General features: G+C 49.5%; 1 protein-coding gene across 4 annotated transcripts in view; it reads right to left on the bottom strand.

The window, feature by feature from the left end:
- Positions 1-512: 512 nt before the first annotated feature.
- Positions 513-21002, bottom strand: part of LOC122372921 (persulfide dioxygenase ETHE1 homolog, mitochondrial-like) — a 29383-nt gene continuing 8893 nt past the window's right edge. The window contains exons 2-9 of one of the 4 annotated variants that reach the window (XM_043350601.1): positions 11150-11344; positions 9446-9590; positions 8758-8943; positions 6224-6312; positions 5385-5478; positions 3880-4075; positions 1353-1446; positions 513-1273 (exon numbers count right to left, since the gene is read on the bottom strand). In XM_043350601.1, coding sequence (XP_043206536.1) covers positions 1058-1273; positions 1353-1446; positions 3880-4075; positions 5385-5478; positions 6224-6312; positions 8758-8943; positions 9446-9590; positions 11150-11176 — 1047 coding nt within the window. In that variant the 5' untranslated portion in view covers positions 11177-11344 and the 3' untranslated portion in view covers positions 513-1057. Of the gene's footprint in view, positions 1447-3875; positions 4076-5384; positions 5479-6223; positions 6313-8757; positions 8944-9445; positions 9591-11149; positions 11345-21002 lie in introns of all 4 variants that reach the window. The other 3 variants (XR_006254951.1, XM_043350602.1, XM_043350603.1) reach the window with 3 other exon arrangements.

The following is a 21002-nucleotide window of genomic DNA, read 5'->3' on the forward strand; positions in this document are numbered from 1 at the left end:
ATTCACCAGCGGAAAACTGCATGCTTCGACTCGAGATTTCACGAAATGTCTAGCGACTCGGTAGCAGATGGCAGCGCCGACACCGACGCCATCGTATACAGATGTCAGCACCCACGCCAAATGACGGCACAGTGCTCGCTCCTCGGTCTCCTACCCAGGGTATATAGAACAACTCCTACCATACCTACCATACCTACCCTGGCCCAGGTATGTCCTCTTCTAACAAACATACCTGACGACGGGACTGGCGGTGTTGCCGCAATTGCGTAAGGGTCTGTAGGTTATAGTGTTTTTATTGATTCACTTAAAGATGATGCAGCCGGCTGTGCGAGCTCAAATTACCCTTACCAGCACCAACGCCATGGATGAAGATTTTATCAATGCCATCACAAACCTCTCAGAAGAATAATAGGGTATCAAAACGCCCTCTAACATGCAAGCTCCTTGTGAAGATTACAATGGAAATACGCTGGCTGACCTGTAGTTCCGCACAACCACAATACAAAAACGACTACTCTTTTTATGGTGTATTTATCGATAGCGAATTAAAGTGATGCGTTCATACAGCATAATTAAGCGTGGAGCTACTTGTTCATAAAGCACGGTGTCATACAGGGATTTGATGAAAAACACCAAACATTCTCTACTGGCGAATTTCTTTCATATTGCATTGCGACACATCATTCGTTGATCAAGCACAACTCGGCTCGCAGTCCGCGTAAATACAGCACAATTTCCCCATGCGTAAACACTCGCTCATTGATCACACAGCGCAACAATACGATCATTTCGTTATTCGTGCATAGTCCGACAAAACCTCACATGAACACTCAAATCAGCATTTGCTTATATCGGTTCACTTCACATCATTTAGAAGCATCAATAAACTGGGCCTAGAGCATCGAAAGTCTGCGTCATATGGATGTTATCATTGACAGAAGCTAACAGCATTCGGATACCATTTCAATAAAAAATCCAATTCACCCGCAATCGAAATCACAACCACAACCCACGATTTTACATTTCCCTTGCGCAGATTGGTCAAAAGACACCGCTTTCACCTCTCATTGGCTGCTATTCTTCCCCCTCGCCTCTGATTGGCCGCCGCGCTTCCCCCTCGCCTCTGATCGGCCGCCGCCCTTCCCCTCGCCTCTGATTGGCGCTCACCGCCGGCGCGGCCGCCGCTGATTGGCCGGTAGCCGGGCGGCCTGACACGACCTGACCGCCCCGGAGGCCGGCCGTCGGTCGCTGGCTCGGCGCGGGTGGCAGGCGCACGGGGACCCCCTCCTGCGGCGGCGGCGCCGCGGGGGCCGGGAGGGGGTGGGGTCGGTGACAGGGGCGGTGGCAGGCGCGGAGGAAGAGGAGGGCAGAGAAGAACCGGCGGGAGATGTTGGTGCAGAGGATGACGAACAGGCGCCGTGGCGGAGCTTAGGTGAGGACGCTGGTCTGTGAAGAAAGAGAGAGAGAGAGAGAGAGAGTGACGGGCTTGGCGTCAAACGCGCATGGATAATAGGATGAGAAGTCAGCAAACAATAAACGAAACAATTGAAATAGAAAATTGGAAAGATGTGGCAAATTAGAATTAAGGTCAATCGTAGGATAAATGATAAATAGTATGACAGAAAATTAGTGCATCAGCCCGAAAAGCTAAAACGCTGCGATGTTATCTGACACAAATCACATGTGAAAAAGCCGGGCACAGGCAAAAGGTGAAATTGAGGAAAAAATGTCATTTTGGAACAAAGGAACGACAAATTGTATGGCTATTCGTGCCACGAATCATGCGTATATCAGCAAGATATCCACAGCAAAATGAATATGAGAATCATCAGAAAAAGAACGGCAAAATTAGGATAGTTTTACAACATCGCATCCAATGTAACCCGTCTCACACCAAGACATATACAGTATCACACCGCTTTGGAGTAAGGCCGCCAGTTACCAAAGCCGCCGGATCGCGGGCTGCATTCTATATTGGACGGATGTGATATAGATGAACACCTATTTTGATTCCCATCACCAGAGTCCTCGCGACACGGTATTGATTGTAGCCCGCACCAGCAATTCGTCCACTGACCAATCACTGTTTATTGCATCATTTCTAAGGCCGCATGGTTGATTAGGGGCCAGTGTAGCACTAGAGATAAGCCATCTACACAATCATAGTTTTCACTACAGAATGATTAAATGATAAACAACAAGAACAAGATAACAAATAAATGTTGACTGGCGTACAGATTTGAATCAGACGATAACATCATTGAACGTGTGCATAAACTATTGAGTTATCTTTAATGCTAGCTCCTCAGCGACTTAAACGCCCCAGTTATATGACAAGCTCAACTAACAAATAAAGGATAAATGCAATAACCACCATGTGCCATAAAAACACACTTTCTTAAACCAGCATAGTAAATTGCTAGTAAATTGCCATGCAATGGCCAGAAAAGCTGATAATCGGAGGTTTGAAATTGACATTGCGACCGCTGCGACCGATAAGTATCTACACGATCACGCAATGCCGTTGCCATGGAAACGGTGCGAAGACAAAGCATACCTAAAGCAATTAAAGCACGTAAGCATGAGTTGTTACTGGCATGGGTTAGTAATACTTAGGATAGGATTATTATGATGACCATTACACAATAAGCTTCAAAAATGTCAAAGTATCCATTATCATCTTTCAAAAATCAAATACAAAGCCCGCGTCCTAAGCAACAATATTGCAATTACCACATATCTCTACTGCAACTAACACTGCGAAATCAAACACACCTTTTCATCTTAAGTAAGCCCCTTCAAGCACAATAGCTGAGGACACACATTTGCAAAAAAGACGAAATAGAGTTGAGGAAGTTATCATCTAACAGCAAAATATACTAGTACAAGCCTCTACCAGTTAACACGCAACAGTGCTTAAGATGTCTGTTGTAAGGCACACAAAAGTAACGATAATTTTGATTAACCATAATTATTGAGTATAATTGAGCGCGCTATTTCTCATACCTAGCTACCCTACACGAGTAAATACATCATTACTTAACTATACTCTTATCACTATGTCTAGTTCTGCCTAAGTCCCCCTACCAAGCATAGCTTCTATTCCAAATAGACACAGCCCATCTAAGTGAAAAAGTACGTGTGCGAGCGCCGCGCAGCAGCTTATGCTAATGCAACCCCGAAAAGCTGTGTTACTACTGTGCGTGGATGGAATTACGGTACCCCAATCTGTGATAAAACCTAAGTTTGATTCCAACTATCACTTCTATCTTATGTTATATGCTCCAGCGGCGTCGATTTCGTTACGTCTCAGAGCCTAGTAAACACGTCGTCAGTCTGAATTCCTTTAGTAGCCTCTCCGTCCTCACTCTCCTCATCCCGCTCTCTCCTCCCCCCTCTGTGCTCTTCATCCCACCCTCTTTCTGACCCGTTACGTTCTCTCTCGTGGTCTTCTGAAAATCATCGCTCTCCTCTCCACTAATGATCCACATTCTACTCATTACTCTACATAGCTCCCCTAACACGTTTTCTATCCTCATTCCTTTTCATCATTTTCCCCCTGTAGTCTAAATTAATTACCTTCCCTCATTGAATCATAAGGTCTCCCTCATATGTATTGCTTCTCCTCTCCTTCCACTACTTCCCTATCCTTCCTGTCTCATCCTTCCACCCCCTACCTCTTTCTCCCCCTCTCTTCCCCCTCTGTCCCCTCTCTCTGTCCCCAACTACTTATCTCATTTCATCCTATCTCATCCTATCTCATCCTATCTCATTCTATCTCATCCTTACACTCCCTACCCGACTTTTTCCCTCTCCCTCTCATCACCCCACCTCTCCCCCACTGTCCCCTCTCTCCCCCCTCTCTCTGTCCCTACCTACTTCGCATCCCCCAGCATGGCGGCCACCTCCTCGGGAATGTTATGTAGCCCGCACACTTTGTTCGCGGGGAGCGCCACATCTATCTTCTTCGGGTAGGCGAGGTTCAGACCAGCCATAATAGCGTTAAATTCCTGTTTGTTGCGTGTCAGACGCGGGTTGTAGCGCTTCTCTTCGCCGACGGTGGTGGCTGTTTGACCTGGGAAAGAGGGGGAGGGAAGGGTGGGATTCGGTTAAATCCGACTCCTGGCGGGTATGGTCTGCGGTTGGTGGGGCAGTTGAAGTCAGTTGAAGTCAGTTGAGTGGGACAGGCCGTGTCCGGATTTGAAGGGCACGTTAAACTTAACCATCCAATTTTTCCTGTTACCCGGAAATGCGCGATCAGGGGGAGGGGTCGGGGTCTACGCAACAAGCTCTGCTAAGCGTGGGCTCCCGGCTCTGTCGATCTGTCCGGTGAAAACATTAGTAAAATTTATTTAAAAAAAAAATGGATGTGACTTTACATAGAGGAGTTGGGGATGTAGGATAATGATTCAAGTGAGTGTCTCTTATCACAATTCTTTACACCAATGCTCTCTCGTTGCAGTCACACTGTCCAAGTTATATCGCGTATCAGAATTTTGTAATACCTGTAAATCTGTTATAGGCCCCTATTTATGTGATCAACGATTACTAGATTCATTAAGTTTAGCGACGTAAAACGTATCATTTTCACAACAGTGACTAAGATTGGACACCAAAATACACAATGATTCACACGATTTGTGCGGAAGCATCACTCTGTAAACGCGGTTTTTGGTGCTTCTTCAACCCAAATTCAACACAAAGACACAATAATTAGGGCGCGTGCGTAAAAGTAAAACCACGTGTGTAAACTTTTATTTTGTGCATATTATTCGACAAAACCTTAGCACAGTTCAACCCCTCCGTCCTCAGTTGCAGCGGGCCTAAACTATGTCAGTGTCAAATGGGAACAAGTCGTCTGAACTCTGAGCTGAGTGCATCACATTTTTAGTGTCCAAAATTCACTGTGAGTCATAGACTCATAACACAGGTTAATTCAGTGCGTACAATATATTCTCTGAGCGGAATTCGTGCAATGTCCGGGCCGTCAAATTTGGCAGTTGTGAGATAGTGTGACTCTCACGGCTATATTTGTGAGTAATACCGTTACCACATTCTACATCGAGGAATGGCTTGGTTTTTCAAACAATTTATTCGCATGGTCTCTGCTATTTAAAACTGATGCCGTAATCTAGCCTCTCTACATATATCTTCCTTTTGGAAAGCTCTTAGCTATGCTAAGACGATATGTAGAGAAAAGAAACACACAGCAATTATTTGTATCATGACCTGGGAGTTCTGACACATACAATCGACATGGGAGACAAGTGCTCAACCCTAACATTACTAATCGTGAAAGAGCAGGTAATCTTGCCACTTCTACCGCAGTACGTGGAAAAATAATATTCTCGCCTTATATGATCGTATCCGTAGTAGAATCTTACCTTTATAATCGTGAGCCGGATAGACGGTGTAGTCTTCTGGCAGTGAGAAGATCCGGCCGTGGACCGAGTCATACAGGGTGTCACTGGAGCCGCCCTGTGGAGTCAGAGTCAGAGTCATACACGGTGTCACTGGATGGAGTCATAGCCAGTCATACAGGGTGTCACTGGATGGAGTCATAGTCAGACATACAGGGTGTTGCTGGAGCCGCCCTGTGGAGTCAGAGTAAGAGTCATACAGCGTGTCACTGGATAGAGTCATAGCCAGTCATACTGGGTGTCACTGGATAGAGTAATAGTCAGACATACAGGGTGTCACTGGATGGAGTCATAGTCATACAGGGTGTCGCTGGAGCCGCCTTCTGGAGCCTGCCATAGTCAGTGATCACACAGTGTCACTGGAGTCGCTCTGTGAGTCTGAGTTAGAGTCATACAGGGTGTGAAACTAGAGCCCGACCCATACACGGTGCCCCAGAAGCCATCCTGTATGCAAAAGAGTTCGTCACCCTGTGGTTCTCAATGGTGTCGACCTTATGATGATTTGAACTAAGGACCATCGGGACATATGGAGTTGGTCGATTTGATTTTAGGTCACCGGGACCCAACGAACCCTTACCACTTAACATGAATCCTCGTAATCGGTTAACAACCTCTAGCGATGCATCTAACGACGATCACATTCTAATGCTGTAGCTAGCTGTACCATACCAGTTTAACCACACCTAACAAAGCCATCCATCGCTAGTAAAAACCACTGATAACGAATTCAAACTATTCAGAGTAACTAGTTACCATCTGATCTCAGGCGGAAGTATGTCGCCAGTCCCATTCACAGGCCTTACCTGGAAGTCAGTTCTACCACAGCCGCGGATAAGAAGAGCGTCTCCGGTGAAACACATCCTCTGGGAGTGGAGCACGTATGTGACACAGCCTGTGAACAGAGGGGGGGGGGATTAGAACACAGGGCCAGTGGACAGGGGAAGGACAGTGGACAGGAGGGGGAATGGTTAGTAGTTCGGAGCTGAGTCTGAGAAAGAGGACGGAGGGACGAGAAGGGAGAGGGAGAGGGAGAGGGAGAGGGAGAGGGAGAGGGAGAGGGAGAGGGAGAGGGAGAGAGAGAGGGAGGGAGAGAGAGAGAGAGAGAGAGAGAGAGAGAGAGAGAGAGAGAGAGAGAGAGAGAGAGCGAGAGCGAGAGAGAGAGAGAGCGAGAGCGAGAGCGAGAGAGAGAGAGAGAGAGAGAGAGAGAGAGAGAGAGAGAGAGAGAGAGAGAGAGAGAGAGAGAGAGAGAGAGAGAGAGAGAGAGAGAGAGAGAGGCGAGTAAGAGAAGGAAGGGGGGGCATTCCACGTCAAATCAAACACCGAAATCCGTCATCCCCTTCGATTTTTCTGAAAATTTGTAGGCAGACTGGGCATGGTTCAAAACTGAGTTACGTATAATATTTTCGAAATTTGATAAAGTATCGCTGAGATATAGGTCATCGAATATAGCCAAAAATGCCACACATCAATTTTTTAAATGTCTATAACTCTGGTTCCTTTTCTGGTATCAAAATGATATTAACAGGGTCTTGTAGGCAATTGATAAGGCTTTGATTTTTAATTATAAAATTAAATTGAAGTGACCTTGAAATGCATTTGACCTTGAATTAAAACAGAAAAATTTAAATAGCAAAAAAACACGTCACCTTCGATTCGGGTAATTTTTACATATTATGTCCGTCACAATGTTCCTAACCATCTGTGAAAAAATTGGAGTGGGCCATTCATAACTCTCGCGGCAAACGCCGTTTTCATGCATCAACATCACGCAACCGCGCGTGACCTTGAAAGACAGAGTCAAGACATGCTTGCTTGTGTACACTTTCTGAAATGAATGATTGCTGATTATTGATATCCCAAACTCTGCGAGAATGGAAATACATAGTCATTGTAGTCAAGCATTCAAGTTCCATAACTAGTGTCTCAGGCAAACGGTATTTTGCGGTGAATTTTGAGCCGTGTGGAAATGCATCATGAAGCCAAAAATTCTAGGAAAACATTATCACGCAACGATATCTTCACGTCTTTTTATCTTCACTATACGAAAGATTATACATTTTCGAGTATGTATGGGGAATTTCTAGTTAATCCAATAATAAATATGGCAGTTAGAGACCTGCTAAGAGTAACATGTCGCCGGCTGAGGCGGGATCGGCCGACGCGGGAAACGCAGCAATCACAATTTTGTGTTTACACGTTCATATTTCAATTGTTTACCAACAGATTTTCAAAATTCTTACACCATAAGATTGCCTGTACAGTTGTTAGTCTTCTCACAAAATTTGACGCGAATCGAACGTAATCAGCGGTAAGGAGCGCGATGTAAAGACGGAACCGTTCCGTTCCGTCCCGGCACAGTCTACAATTCAGGCGGCGGCTAGCGGTCGGCGCCGGCTGCCGAGTCGCCGCGTCGCCGCGGCGACAGGATGTTCACTTTACACCGCTGTTACTAGACCAGTTGTGAACCGATTTTCTTCTTGCTTGCGCGATGAGATGTGCAATTCAATTTTGGACAGGTAGCTATAATTAATTTCGCATTAATAAGTATGAGATATTGGCGAAAAACAGGAGAGGTGGGGCGAAATTCACTCTTCCCCCTCCACTGCGCGTGCTAACATACATTTGCATATGTGCCATTTTCTTCAAAACGTATGAATGGCCCACTCTAATTTTTTCACAGGTTGTTAAGAATATGGTAGGCAATAAAATATATGAAAATTAGCCAAATCGAAGGTGACGTGTTTTTTTGCTATTTCAATTTTTGTGCTTAACTAAATCGAAGGTGACGTGTTTTTTGCTATTTCAATTTTTGTGCTTAAGAACAGAGTTAAGCAAATTTCAAGGTCATATATTTAAGTAGGTGCAATTCTAAACAAATGCTTAAGAAATTACCTTAACAGTAAGGTTTATTTCATTCAAATCAAACAAGTACAACCAAAGTTATGGTCGTTCAAAAATATAAAGATGCAACATTTTGTAAAAATTCGATGCCCTATATTTAGAAGACCTGTGGTCAGAATGTGCAAAAAACATGAATGTAATGTTCGGGGCGACACAGGAACTCGCTCACAAATTTATAATGAAATCGCTGATGGTAAGGTGCAAAACAGCCGATTTTGTTCGATTTGACGTGGAATGCCCCAGGGAGAGAACACACAGCCCAAAAACGAGATAGAGGCCGGGATAAAAACAATTAAAACTTTATCAAGAATCTGCCAGTTAACCCTCGAAGCAAACCGTCCACTCTTAGCACCTTAACTAGACGCTCCAACCAAACTACAACCAGCAATGTTACAACAAAAAACCCTCACCCCCGGCGGGATTCGAACCCACGTACCTTCCGTGTGTCCGGGTGTAGCTCGCACCTCCAGTTCGAGCGCTCCAAACTTGACCTTATCACCGTCAGCCAGTTTAATGTCGGCCTCGGCACCCGATGTGGCCGAGATGACCGACCGACAGCCGGGGACGAGTCGCTTCAGACGGCCAGTGCCGGTTATGTGGTCGGCGTGCATGTGAGTGTTGACTGTTGAAAGAAGGGGGGGGGGGAGGGAGGAAGGGTTAGCGATCAGAATAAATTAATTAAGGCAGCAGGGCATAATGATATTCATCTCTTTTTTACCGTCGATGTTTTATATTGTGCACACGACTGTTATCCCTTGAATTCAGTAGTTTGACTGAAGTGCGCCAGCACGGATGTTTGGCTGCCTCACAACACACGCTTGAAATTTTTTCATACAAACGTTTGATGTCATACCAAGCTCCAACTGAAGCATTTAGCGTCTAAGTGACCCATTCTTGAACTCAACGAGCACATTTCAGTGAGCTATCCAATCCAGTACATTACCAGTATAAACAGACACGTTAAAGCCAGTAATATGCACATTTCTGTGTCAGACTCACCCATCCTTATTCCCTTATTCGCACATTTTGGTGCTAAGGCAGCCAATTCTACCTCCCTCACATTTTGGTGATGCCTGACCCAATCTGGTGCCAAACTGAGTCATTGCGGTGCCACGTTTACTTACTGACATAGACGAGTTTCAGACCGAGATCTTTGACAAGAGTGGCATCTCGATCGGAGAGTTCGATTACTGGATCGATGAGAACGGCCTCTTTGGAGCACGGGTCGGCCAGTAGGTAGGTGTAGGTGCAACTCTCACGGTCAAATAACTGCAAATATGCGGAGGACGGCTGTTATGGCACGAATTAGCCAGTAGGTATAGGTGTAAGTGTAACTTTCACGATCAAAAAGCTGTAAATACACCGGAGATGGGTGTAACACCACGGGTCCGCCAGTATAGGTAGGTGTAGGTGCAGCTCTCACGGTCAAACAACTGTAAATATACAGAGAAGGGGTGCTACAGCACGGGTCCGCCAGTATAGGTAGGTGTAATAAGGTGCAACTCTCACGGTCAAACAACTGCAAATACACCGAGGAGGGAGGTAACACCACAGGTCCGCCAGAAGATAGGTGTAGGTGCAACTCTCACGATCAAACAGCTGTAAATGCACGGAGAACGGGTGCAACACCACGGGTCGGCCAGTATATAGGTAGGTGTAGGTGCAGCTTACACGGTCAAACAACTGCAAATATACGGAGAAGTGGTGTTATGACAGCACGGGTCCGCCAGCAGGTGGGTACTGCCATGTAAATGTCACGGTCAAAGAGAGAACGAATGCTGGGAGGGTAAGATGGATCAAAGGACTTAAGTCAAGAGGAGTCCCGAGTTACTCAGCATATCTGTGCGTGATAAATCGGTGATAATAGTGAGATGCGAGAAAGGGAATTTATCGGGAATAGAGCTATATTGGGTAATGGTGGGATACTGGCAGGAGCGTTATCTTGCCGGGGGTTATTGAGGAAAGGTGGGAGATTGTAAGGGGAAATAATGGGAGCAGGCGGGAGCTGATTGTACGGAGCTATTTGGGCGAGAGCTGTCTGAAATGAGCGGGAGGGCGGTAGTAGAAAGATAAGTAAGAGAACTGGGCTCACTCCACGATGAATTGTTTTTTGTTTTGTTTTTGTTTGTTTGTTTGTTTGTTTGTTTGTTTTTTGCTCCTAGACTGCACAGGTCATCGTCGGAATTCACTAGCACGGGAAAGTACGAGACAGAGGCAATCAATTTCAGCATTGCATATTAGCATACACTCCATTTTGGTCCAATCAAAATACGTAGTGAATACTGAATGCATCCATTTCCTAATATGATCACCTCACCCACGGGCGAACAATAAAACAATCGATTTAAAACGGGCTTGCCGATGCTCCGATTGTCAGTTCAAGGACCCAACAATGCAATGTCAATATGGATTATAGCTGAGGACGCCCGATAGCTCAGGACTACCGTATATAATGTTTGTAGTACCTATCTGCGCCGCTGTCCTCGATACGATCGTGGCGGGAGAGCTGAATAGAGCCGTGTAGTTGTGCTGGCACACCAACACCAAATGTTAGAGTGACTTCAGAATGCCACGACTAAGTTACAGTTCGTTGATGAAATAAAAAGTATGCCGTATTAGCAAAAGCAAACATTCAGAACATCACTGGATCGCAAGAAAGACAGACTCATGGCTAAAGAAAAAAATCTTAGTTGCATGTAGAACGATTAACAAAAATACACTTACACAGTACACGGGTAATTTGCGTATATACCCCCCCCCCCCCCCGGCACTGTTTATTCAATCTCACATCCCTATTTCGACAGCGCTCCTGTCAAAACCACACATACCTGACGGAAGAAGAACTGCTGCGTCATGATGTACGATGTATCCGGTAGTATGTCGATATTCCCTGAATCGATTTACAGCCGCGGTACACGCGACGGTGTATCCCTTCGGCGGAGAAGGCGGCTTATGCAACTGGCGTCTACAACTGCAACTTGCAACGAATCCTGCACGACGAATGTCCGGCGGTCGAGCGACGGCTGCAACAAAGAGAAGGCACGTGCTATGTAGGTAAAGGTCGGGATATGAAATACCAACCGAGTGTAAATCGATCAGACATGTTATCTACGGACCTAGCAATGCGCAGTTCCATAGCGACGTAGTCACGAGGCAGTACCTACCTATATAGACGCCGCAGCTAGGAGTTTGTGTATGGGCGTCATAGCTAAGAAGCTACGGCGCAGTACCTCCGATCGGTGGTGATGCGATGCATTATGGGTAGCGAGAAAAGGAGCTCCCTGTGTAGCACTCAGAGGCACGGTTTAGCACAATGATAAGAAATCAATTTTTACAGGGGGCCAGATGAAGCCTGCAGGAAAGGTTCGACGGGCAGGATGATCTATATGTCATTGCTCGCTAACAGCTTCAATTTACAATACACCTCAAAACAAACAACTTTTTTCTGAATAAAGTTGATATCGTACTTGACGAATTATGTACTTTGATCGAAACGCCAGAAACGCATCTCAGTAAATTATACTCCCTTAGAAAATCGAATGACAGCAGTTAGTAAAAGCCAATTTCTATTTTTGCCGATACCAATCGCCGCCGGGTAGCAAGCTGCCGACCACTACCTTAGCTTTTCGTCCCTTAAAAAATATTGGTATGCAAACTAGTTCCTTATTTTGCTTAGATTGTTAAGTTTTTAGGTAGAAATAAACACCATTCGGAATCATGGTAGAATTTCGATCGATTTTTCACCGACTCGGTTCTCAAAGTACGAAAAATCAAAGATAACCTAATTTTGACTGTCGCGAATCATCCTTTCGAGCCCCTTATGCTGGTTTCGCTATAGAAATAGCTTCGTACCTATTTAACCCGCGCCCTGGTGGGGCCGGGGGCTATTTTGCCACCCCCTCCAGACTTTTCGATATATCTCCAGAACCGCTGCGCCGATCGTCACCAAACTTTCAATACCCTCCCGGGCATCAATTTAACACATTGTGACCAAAAATTTTTGCAGGGGCTATGATAGATTGGCCGCAAATGACGTCAGAGTGACGTCATGTTGTGCAATTTCCGCCAAAAAAAGCTTTCGCGGGAAGAGCTGTCAGGCTTATAGTTTTGAAGATACAGAAAAACGTTTAGGATATTAAAGGTGTAAAATTACCAGGGCTCCTTAACTGTTATTTCAAAATTTTGAAATTTTTGAATTGTAGATCCCAAATCAAAATCAAAATATTGTTTTTAAATATAATAGCCAAAAAATCCAAAATGTTTTTCGAATTAAAAAAAAGCAATATAATAATAGCCCTTACCGACTTCTATGCACATTCCCTCTCTCCCCCCTCTCTCTCTCTCTCTCTCTCTCTCTCTCTCTCTCTCTCATCTGCTTCTCTCTCCCTCCCTCTCTCTTTCTCATCTGCTTCTCTCTCCTTCCCTCTCTCCCTCTCTCTCTCTCTCTCTATCTCCCTCTCTCTCTCTCTCTCTATCTCTCTCTCTCTCCCTCTCTATCTCCCCTCTATCTATCTCCCTCTCTCTCTCTCTATCTCTATCTCCCTCTCTCTCTATCTCTCTCTCTCACACTCTCTCCCTCTCTATCTCCCTCTCTCTTCATCTCCCTCTCTCTCCTCTCTCTCCCTCTCTCTCTCTCTAATCTCTATCTCCCTCTCTCGCTCCCTCTCTCATCTCATCATCACCCACCTTCCTTATCACTCTGTCACCTGCGTCTCCGTCCGTCCATTTATCTCTCTCCGTCCGCCCGTCTGTCCGTCCATCCTTGCTAGGCATGTGGTGCCCCTCACAAGCCTGACGTACCTCCGAAAGGCCCGTGGTGCCCCTGGCAGACCTCTGGACTCTGGTGCCCCCAGAAGGTCTGTGGTGCCCCTGGAAGACCTGTGGTGCTCTTGCAAGGCCTATGGTGCTCCTGACAGGCCTATGGTGTGCCTGACCTGACAAGCCTGTGGTGACCCTACTAGGGCTGTGGTCCTTCTCCGCAGGGGCACCACAGGCCTGACAGAGGCACCACAGACCTAGCAAGAACAGACGGAAAGACGGACGGACGATCGGAGAGATGGACAGACGGACGATCGGAGAGATGGACGGACGGACGGACTGAGCGGACGGACGGGCGTGCGAGCGGACGAACGGACGGACCGACGGGCGGGCGGGCGAACGGACGGAAAAACAGACAGAGAGACAGATGGACGGACGAACGGAGAGATGGACGATGGATGGGCGGATGGAGAACGCAGGTGACAGAGTGATAACTGATAAGGAAGGTGGGTGATGATGAGATGAGAGAGAGGGAGGAGGATTGGGGGGAGGGCGAAAGAGAGAGAGAGAGAGGCAGAGGCAGAGACAGAGAGGGAGAGGGAGAGATATGTATGTATGTATGTATGTATTGACGATCAAGAGCAATCCACAATCGGCGTGGCGATTACACTCCGAGTCCGAGCTGGTTGAAGATAATGTTGGGGAGCGGCGGCCGTTCGTATCGGCCGCCGGCAGCGCGCGCCGGCGCTGCAACCTGCAGCTCTGCCGGCGGTGATGACGCGGCGGCTGCGGCGGCCGCTGATTGGTCGGCGCGCGCCCAGCCCCCCTATATAATGCGGCGCATCGCCGGCGGCGGGCAGTCGCTGAGCGGGTGGCTCGGCGGCAGGGGGGTGACACCGTAATGCTGTGCCATAGGCCGATGTTGTAGCCAGCTGATGAGCAGGAATGACGTCATCGGCCCATGATAGCCCTGACCAATGTGTTCCAACCCATTGCGACTTAAGGTGACCTCTGTGACTTGGCCTGACCCATCGTGACCCTGGGTGACCTCTGTGACCTGACCTGACCCAGGGTGACCTGAGGTGACCTAAAGTGACCTTTGTGACCTGAAATGACCCAGCGTGACCTAATTTGACCTTTTTATCTGGAATTCACCCATTTGGACCCCTTCGTTCAGCTTTTCGCGTAAGTACAAGACTTCTGAACTGGTTATTATCGCGTAAATGCCTCATTCGTGATAGCGCCGTGTAGCAAGCGGTTCACCTAGTCCTAGTGTGAACGCGGTCACGGCTTTCAGCAAGCTGGCACGCGGAGCCCGGAGGTCTTAGCTCCGCGTTGCCGGAGCTGAGCGCCAGCTGGACGACACGCGGCAGGAATGTATACGGTCACTGGCTGGTCTTCATGTCAGCGAATGCCGAATGGCATGGCCAGCTCAAGCACAGGCCGCTGACTCCAGGCGGCCAGCTGCGCCTGCAAGCTGTCTGCCATCAAGCCGGTGGCGGCGGCGTGGCCAGCGTGCCGAGCAGCTGCACCGCGCGACACCGCAGCCGGCAGCGGCCCCATCTTCGACTAGCACCGGCCTCGCCGAGCGCCGCCCCGGCGTCAGCTACTACTGGTTCAGGTCGGGCACCATGGCCGCAGTGCACGGTAGGGTAGGCGATCGGGCCGGTCTAGCCTCGCGAAACCTCAAAGACACTTTTTTCCGAAAATTGAAAAACAACGCATACTAGTCGACAGAAAATTCATCAAAGATTACGATTAGTGCATTTGCATGGCTCAGGAGACATTTTTTCGTGGACAAAAGTATCGTTAAAGACAGCGTTCCGTAACACTTCATAAGGGGGATAATCACAGCCGATGTTTACGCTCTTTGAATATTTTGCGGAACGATGAAATTGCTAGGTGTTGAGCATCCATTTTGCATGGAAAGTGAAATTTAGATGTTTAGACGATTCCGCCATAGAAAGCAAGTAGACAAAATCAGTTCAAAATGTCTTATAATTAGGTTAACTTTTTATATTTTTTTCTACCACTGAACATTACGTTCACTGAATTAACCAAGCCCAGCAAAAAAAGTTTTACGAGGATGAACTGAAAATCATGCTGTATCGCATGCACTAAGACACTATCTATTAGGGGAGCCAGTGAAAATTTGCAGCCACTTGCAGCCCTGGCATCCAGACACTTTTTTTCTTCTAAGGGTTGGCCGTGGCTTGGTGCACTTGAGCACAAGTGGTAAATGCCCCAAAGGGTGTTTTCGCGATAGCTCAAAACACCCAGGCAATAGAGAGCTGCAACCTGGCATACCTGACCTTTGATGCACGCTGCATCTTGTGACACCAACCGCACTTTCAAGTCAGGTCAGGTCACTGACCTATGACGTCATAAATGAACCTCTGCACGATCCTCAGATGTCGCAACCTTGCAACGCTCTCAGTGCCAGAGTAACTTTCACAAGGAGGTGAGACTTGCAGGACTTATTGTCCTTCAGAGGTCTTACAACTTGCATATCACAGATTTTTCCTAAATGTCACATAAAGTCAGGAAGGTCACGTGACCTCACCTATAAGTCAATGGGGAAATATGAAAACTGTTATTTTGGCGCCAGGAATGATATTCAGTTGTCTCAAGTACATGGAATCGTTACTTCATGCACTCCTTGCAAGATCTGATGCTGCATTTTTGCATTGTTGACCTTGCATGACGTCATTTATGACGTCACTAGGGTCATATGAGGTTTTCGTCAATAACTCCCGATCAAATTGAGCTAGAGAGTCGACAAGGTCACCAATGGACTCCGGAAGACTTGCCGAATCGAATGATATGCGATATGACCTCCTTCGACCAACTTCGTGATTTGAAGACCTCTGACCTGACCTTGACTCGAGGTCAAGGTCAGGTTGACCTTACGGTGGCCTCACCTGAACAAAAGTATACCATTCGACGCGCCTAAGCAAGGCGAACACGACGATGTCAAAATTGTGGTTCTGCGGCCATTTTTTGTGAAGTTATTTACCAAAAACCAAACCCGCTGCTTGGGTCACGTTAGGAAATGGGGCCTTGCCGGGCGAGATTTACGCTGTGTCATGATATGTATAAATTGGTAGGGCATAATCGTTTGTATAAAAATATTGGTTTGGAAGCAATTTTCTATGGAAGTACACACCATGTCAATGTCCTATCCAGCTCATATCGTCATAAATTTCGACCTACCCTCAAAAGTATTCATGCGTTATTCGAGCAGCAATAAGGCAAATTGCAAGCTCGCCACAGAGCACAAATCCTATAAGAGATAGTCCTTATTTAAAACATATGCTCATTGGATATTCAAGAAGGTTGCTCCTAAATATTGTGGTTCTAGCTTCAAAAACATGGATGTTATGAATGCCGATAGGTTTCGCGAGGCTACACCGGCCGGATCGCCCACTGTGCAGTGGCTCGGCGCAGTCGGCCCAGAGCGCGGCCAGCTCGGCCAGCACCGGCAGCGACAAGTCCAGAGCGTCCGTGGCACGGCTGACCAGCGGCAGGTGGATGCAAGTCCCCGCCGAAATTTGGTTGCATCGAAATTCGCCACGACATTCAGTTCCTAGGGCCACAGCGTTTCCATGCTATATGCTCTGACTTTGTGAAGCGATATTTCCAACGCTTTTACTTTTTTTGTATATGGGCTGCACCTTACCCCATCAGCCCCGCGTTGAGGCAGAACCCACCGGCCAGGCTCCATCTGCCTCTCCCGCACTAACAGAATCACTTAATCAGCCTAACATAATCAGAATCGCCGATCAGTTCCGGCCGGTACAGCCTGTTGGTCTCTGAGCCGATGGCACCGGAGCCGCAGCGGTTAGCCAAAGCTTAGCAAGTGCTCCAGAGCCCCGTCAAACGACTGAGGAGGCACCTAGCAGCAGCACAGTGCCGTCGACCGTTCTCGAGCCGATAACCAAAACTACATTGAGTTCCACACAGTCACTATGTCCGCCGTCGATGAACAGTTGCCCCCTCCCCCTCCCCAACTCCAAGCTGGATCCGCGCTTGAACTCAGTAGTTGACAGTATTTTGTTGACAGCATTTTTGGTTTTAACTTCTGTGCTGTCTAGCCACGAATGTGCATTGTGCATAGCTTGGCATTTATATCAACCTATGACATGCTAATGATCGTGTACAAAACAGCTGGTTTTGTGTTTTGGTCACCTAGTTTCTGTCTACCCGTTTGCTACGGGCGGGCCCACGGCTTAGGTACAGCAGTCGGTACCGTCGGCACCGACTGCAAAATAGAGAAAGTTGGCTGCAATTTTTTGCTGGTGAAAGGTTGCAAGGATATTGAGTCAAACGGTTAAGAGGCCGCTGAACGTTTATTGCATTCCAGTTGGATAAAATCGATCACGAAACAATTGGCGCAAACGCCATTCAGTTTCGCTGCCGTGGGTGGGCGGAGTCGGCGGAGTATGGGCCGATGACGTCATCCTCCCGCCGGCCGTGATTCGCCCCGATTGGCCGATGTCCATACCTGGTTAGAGGGCCTTGGCTCGGCGGGTGGAGCTCGGGGCTGAGCGGTTGGCTCGCCAAGAGGAGCTCAGGGATGAGCTGGCGGACAGTTGGTCCGGCCTGATGGGCAGCCAGGGTATTAGCGTGTAATGAGCCGATGTACATAGATTAATACATTAGTTAACTGAGCCGTGGTGTTTACCCGAGAATGCGTGTTCCGAACAACTGGCGCGGTCGGTAGGACGGTTCGGACACTAGCGGACACGCATTCGTTGGGTTGCACCATTTAAAGTAAATTTTTGTTTTTATTTTATTTCGAATCGGCTCAGTAGAGTAACGTAACATGGAGAGAGAACTTTTATTTTTAGCTAACTTTGAAAATTTCACGGGGGTTAATAATCAATCATGGGGTCAGTGGTACCGGCGGTTCCGGGCGAAGACGATCGCGTTCTCTGAAGAGGATCGGCTACAGGGCCTGGTCAGCCTGCTGCAAGATGGCGCCCTGGACTATTTCGCCTTGCTGTCGGAGGAGGTCCAGAGCAACCTCCAGCAAACTGTGTCTGCACTGGAGGTCCGTTTCGGCGCAGCGAAGAAGGCGATACAGGCGCACGCTGAGCTGGCGAATATCCGGCAGCAGCCCGGTGAGGCAACGCGTGACTTCGCCGACAGGGTGCGCCAGGTTGGCCTGGAGGCATACCCAGGAGCGAGAGCCGGCGACCCGGCCGTGGAAGCGACCGTCGTCAGCCGCTTCGTGTGCGGCCTCCGTGAGGAAGAGCTGCAGACGCGGGTGCTTAGAAAAGACCCGTCCAGCCTCACCGAGGCCACGAGGATCGCGGATAAATTCCAGCAGCAGCAGGACGCACTCCGGGTCATGCGTCGGCCCATCGGGGGCGAGGTATTGGCGGTCCGGGACCGGGACGCGCCCGGTACCACTCGGCTGGACGCGCTGGAGAGGATAATTGGAGAGCTGCAGTGCGCTCTGCAAGCCCTTGAGACGGCGGGAAGGCGGGACGCCTACCGCACGGGGCACGGGACAGGGGCGAGGAACCCCCAACGAGGGCGGACAAACCCGAGCAGGCGAGGTAGCGGGCGCCGCTGTTTCTTTTGCAACAGCCCCGACCACTTGTTCCGCGAATGTCCGGCGCGGCACACACACGCAAACGAGCAGATGGGGCGGTTCGTCACACCCGGTTATCAGCAGGCGGGCCTAGAGTGGGCGGAGCGCCCCCGTGGTCCGTCTGAGGAGGCCGGCGGATGGACGCCTTTCTGTCACCAGTGCGGCCGTGGGGGCCAGCGATGGACGGGACGCCCGCCTGCCCCGGCGACTGCGGCCCTGGGCATGCCTGCCAACCCGGTGATAGGGGGCCGCACGGCGCACGCGGGCCACTGGCAGCGGGGAGCAACACCGTCGAACGTGTGCACGGTACGATCAGAGAAGGCGGGCAGTGAGGCTCCGCCAAGTTCCCAATCCCCGCTCGATGGAATCGGGCATCGCGAGCAGCCGGGGACCGCGAACTCCGGTTTGGTGAGGCGCTGCTCACAGGTTTGCGCGCGGGCAGCGGCCCTCGTGACTTGCACCGCTCGGGCCGTCTTCAAGTCAGCAGGGTTGGACAAGTGGCGACACTGGCCAGCCCCAGTGGCCCCAGGCGGGGACCCGGTCGAGCGCGACGGGTCCGGAACGAGCCAATGCGAGGGCGGGTCGCCCAGCATTGACATCGCAGGCCAACCTAACCGGCAGACCGCCCAGGCCAGCGGCGAGGTCGACTCGGCTGGCGATGTGGCGGGTGAAGAAGCACGCGCCACCAGCCGTCCAGGTGTCGACGGCGATGCAGGAGACGCTAGTCCGGTGGAGCGGAGCGGCAAGCAGAAGGCGCAAGAAGAGAGCCCACCGCACAATCACGCCAGACAGCGCCTCAGCCACCAGACGCCTTGGAACAACTCGATGCCGGAAAAGTGGGGCAGGGCCTTGGACTCTGGAGGTCAGAATGAACGAGTGGTGAGGCGGAAAAGGCCCACCCCACCTCCAAGGGCCCCGGTGCAGAAAAAGCCGGCCACACGCCCCTTCGAGCGCGTAGCCGGTAACGAGCGCGACTTCCGAGCGGCAGCTGGGGGGCAGCCAAAGTTCGGCCTGCGGCACAAGGGCCCGTGGGGCCACGGAAGAAAAGAAGAAAGAGGGGCCACCTACCGAGTGCGGAACAGCGCCGGTAAAGCCAAGATGTGGCAACACGAATGCCTGAAGGCGTATGATGGACGGACGTGCGGTTTGCCGCGAGAGGTGGCCGCCGCGTGGTGCGCGCGGCATCACCCAGATCGCGGCGCGGGACCCGAGTCGCCTCCTACCGTCAGGCGGAGGCCGGGGTCCATGAACTGCGCGAATCGCGGGCGTGGTAGTGTATCGGGCACTGCGTCGTTGCGAAGTGTTGTACATACTTGTAAAATGTGAGCTGTCGTACACCTCTCTTGTGTAGGGGGGGGGGGTGTGTGTGTTGGGGAGCGGCGGCCGTTCGTATCGGCCGCCGGCAGCGCGCGCCGGCGCTGCAACCTGCAGCTCTGCCGGCGGTGATGACGCGGCGGCTGCGGCGGCCGCTGATTGGTCGGCGCGCGCCCAGCCCCCCTATATAATGCGGCGCATCGCCGGCGGCGGGCAGTCGCTGAGCGGGTGGCTCGGCGGGTGGAGCTCGGGGCTGAGCGGTTGGCTCGCCAAGAGGAGCTCAGGGATGAGCTGGCGGACAGTTGGTCCGGCCTGATGGGCAGCCAGGGTATTAGCGTGTAATGAGCCGATGTACATAGATTAATACATTAGTTAACTGAGCCGTGGTGTTTACCCGAGAATGCGTGTTCCGAACAATAACACAAGAAATACCTACACAAGAAAACGCACACACTTACGGATACGAAAATGCACAACGCGAACGGAGAGAAGAGAGAGAGAGAGAGAGAGAGAGAGAGAGAGAGAGAGAGAGAGAGAGAGAGAGAGAGAGAGAGAGAGAGAGAGAGAGAGAGAGACAGAGACAGAGACAGAGACAGAGACAGAGACAGAGACAGAGACAGAGACAGAGACAGAGACAGAGACAGAGACAGAGACAGAGACAGAGACAGAGACAGAGACAGAGACAGAGACAGAGACAGAGAGAGAGAGAGAGAGAGAGAGAGAGAGAGAGAGAGAGAGAGAGAGAGAGAGAGAGAGAGAGAGAGACAGAGACAGAGACAGAGACAGACAGAGACAGAGACAGAGACAGAGACAGAAACATAGACAGAGACAGAGACAGAGACAGACAGACAGACAGAGACAGACAGACAGACAGAGACAGAGACAGAGACAGAGACAGAGAGACAGAGAGGAAATAAAGATGCCACAGCCATCTGAATGTGCATTCAACTTTCAAGGTCATCAATATTCAGACAAATCTGAATGTGCATTCAAGGTCATCAATATATAGG

The sequence above is a fragment of the Amphibalanus amphitrite genome, unplaced genomic scaffold (assembly GCF_019059575.1).
Source record: "Amphibalanus amphitrite isolate SeventyFive unplaced genomic scaffold, NRLGWU_Aamphi_draft 001419F_arrow, whole genome shotgun sequence".
NCBI lineage: Eukaryota > Metazoa > Arthropoda > Thecostraca > Balanomorpha > Balanidae > Amphibalanus > Amphibalanus amphitrite.